The sequence below is a fragment of the Chaetura pelagica genome, unplaced genomic scaffold (genome assembly GCF_000747805.2).
Source record: "Chaetura pelagica isolate M959 unplaced genomic scaffold, ChaPel_1.0 scaffold1450, whole genome shotgun sequence".
NCBI classification, from domain to species: domain Eukaryota; kingdom Metazoa; phylum Chordata; class Aves; order Apodiformes; family Apodidae; genus Chaetura; species Chaetura pelagica.
The window spans coordinates 917-2,831 of record NW_009951878.1 but is presented as its reverse complement, the minus strand read 5'-3'; the positions used below and the strand labels follow the sequence as shown (position 1 = coordinate 2,831).

At 64.1% G+C, this 1,915-nt stretch overlaps 1 protein-coding gene across 1 annotated transcript in view; it reads right to left on the bottom strand.

Moving 5' to 3' along the window:
* Positions 1 to 1,724, bottom strand: part of LOC104385460 (isocitrate dehydrogenase [NAD] subunit beta, mitochondrial-like) — a gene marked incomplete at its 5' end in the record, with an annotated part of 11,761 nt that extends 10,037 nt beyond the window's left edge. The window contains 3 exons of the mRNA XM_009993929.1: positions 107 to 167; positions 728 to 848; positions 1,626 to 1,724. Of these exons, the coding sequence (XP_009992231.1) occupies positions 107 to 167; positions 728 to 848; positions 1,626 to 1,724 (281 nt within the window). The remainder of the gene's footprint in view (positions 1 to 106; positions 168 to 727; positions 849 to 1,625) is intronic.
* Between the last annotated feature and the right edge of the window lie 191 nt (positions 1,725 to 1,915).

The window sequence follows — 1,915 nt, the reverse complement described above, 5'->3', positions numbered from 1 at the left end:
CAGGATCCTGAAGGATCCTTCCATTCCCACAACTTCATTCCTTTCCTGCCCAGCCCAGCCCTGGCTCCCCCAGCAGAGCCCCCCGGGCACCAGCCCCATGTCCCACCTGAGCCTCATGTCATAGGATGCCAGCTCTCCCTTGTACTCCATGGGGGTGTGGATCTTGCCTGGGAAGACAGGGAGCAGGAGTGAGGAACGGGAGCCAGGATGGACACCCAGTGGGGAGGGCTGGGGGAGCTCCAGCAAAACCTCAGCCCACTCTGAAGGATCCCTCTGGGGACCCTCCGGCTCTGGGGGGCACATCCCAGAGATCTCAACTCAAAACAGGGAGAAGAGCAGGAGGAACAGCTTAAAACTGGGAGAGGGAGATGGAGGATGGACAGGAGGGGGAATTCTGGGCTGTGAGGGTGGGGAGAGCCTGGCCCAGGCTGCCCAGGGAAGCTGTGGCTGCCCCATCCCTGGGGGTGTTGAAGGGCAGGTTGGGTGGGGCTTGGAGCAGCCTGGGCTGCTGGGAGGTGTCCCTGCCCATGCAGGGGGGGGACTGGGTGGTCTTCTAGGTCCCTTCCCACCCAAACCAGGCTGGGATTCTGTGCTACAAGCCCCGCTTTGACAGCACCAGTAAAGCAAGCACTGGGGTCTTGCTGCTCAGCTCAAAACCAGCAGGACTCCTCCCCCAGGACCAACCACAGCAACTCCTGCCCCTGCCAAGGCTGCCCAGAGCCCCTACCGATCAGGGCCACCTTGCTCGCCTTCATGGAGTCAACCACCTGGTCCAGCTTCTCCTCGGATGCCATGTTCTGCACCTCGCTCAGGTGATGCTCATCAAACACCACGGGCACACTGGCAGCCTGGGCAGGAGGGACACGGGTCAGGGGGCTGGGGCACAGCTCACCCAGGGGCTCTGAGGGCTGGGACACGTGTCCTGCTCAGTGAGGAGAGGGAATGTGGCCAAGGAGGCCACCAGCATCCTGGCTGGTGTCAGCAGGGTGGGCAGCAGCAGCAGGGCAGGGATCGTGTCCCCGTGCTGGGCACTGGGGAGGGGGCACCTCGAGTCCTGGGGGCAGGGCTGGGCCCCTCAGGACAGGAAGGACATGGAGGGGCTGGAGCGTGTCCAGGGAAGGGCAGGGGAGCTGGGGAAGGGGCTGGAGCACAAGGGTGAGCAGGAGCAGCTGAGGGAGCTGGGGGTGTCCAGCCTGGAGCAAAGGAGCTGAGGGGAGACCTGCTGGCTCTGCAGCTGCTGAGAGGAGGTTGGAGCCAGGGGGGTCGGGCTCTGCTCCCCAGGAACAAGCCCTGGGACAAGAGGGAACGGCCTCAAGTTGTGCCAGGGGAGGTGGAGGTTGGATCTGGGGAACAAACTGGCCTGTGATCCCTCCCTGTTCCCAGCCTGGACAGTGTCACAGGGACAGGGACCCAGTGGGTGATGCCCTGGGCTCTGCTGGCTCCAGGACACAACCCCAGGCTGGGAATGTTTCCCACAGGAATGAGGCTGTTTCCCAGCTGCTGCTGCTGCTGAGCCTGAGCCCATTACTGGGCAGGGTAGGAACTCAGGGCCTCCATCCCAGTCCCCAGCCCAGTCCCTGCTCCCCTCCTCCACCTCTGCTCCCCCCATCCCAGCCCCCCCTCACCTTGAAGACCTCCTTCACAGCCTGCATCAGCTCGGGGCCCACCCCATCCCCAGGCAGCATGGTCACCTGGAAGGTGCCCTCGGGGCGGTTGTTCTCCACCTGCAGAGAGCAGAGCAGGGTCACCCCTCTGCTGCATCCCGGGGCTGATCCAACAGGATCCCCTGGCAGGGGCTGGGGAGGCACAGCTCCATCCCAGAGAACAGGGAGGGACCTACTGCAATGCCAATGCTGAGCTGGAGCAGCTCCTGTTGCTGTGGACACAGCAGGCAGCAGAGAACCCCACCCCTCGG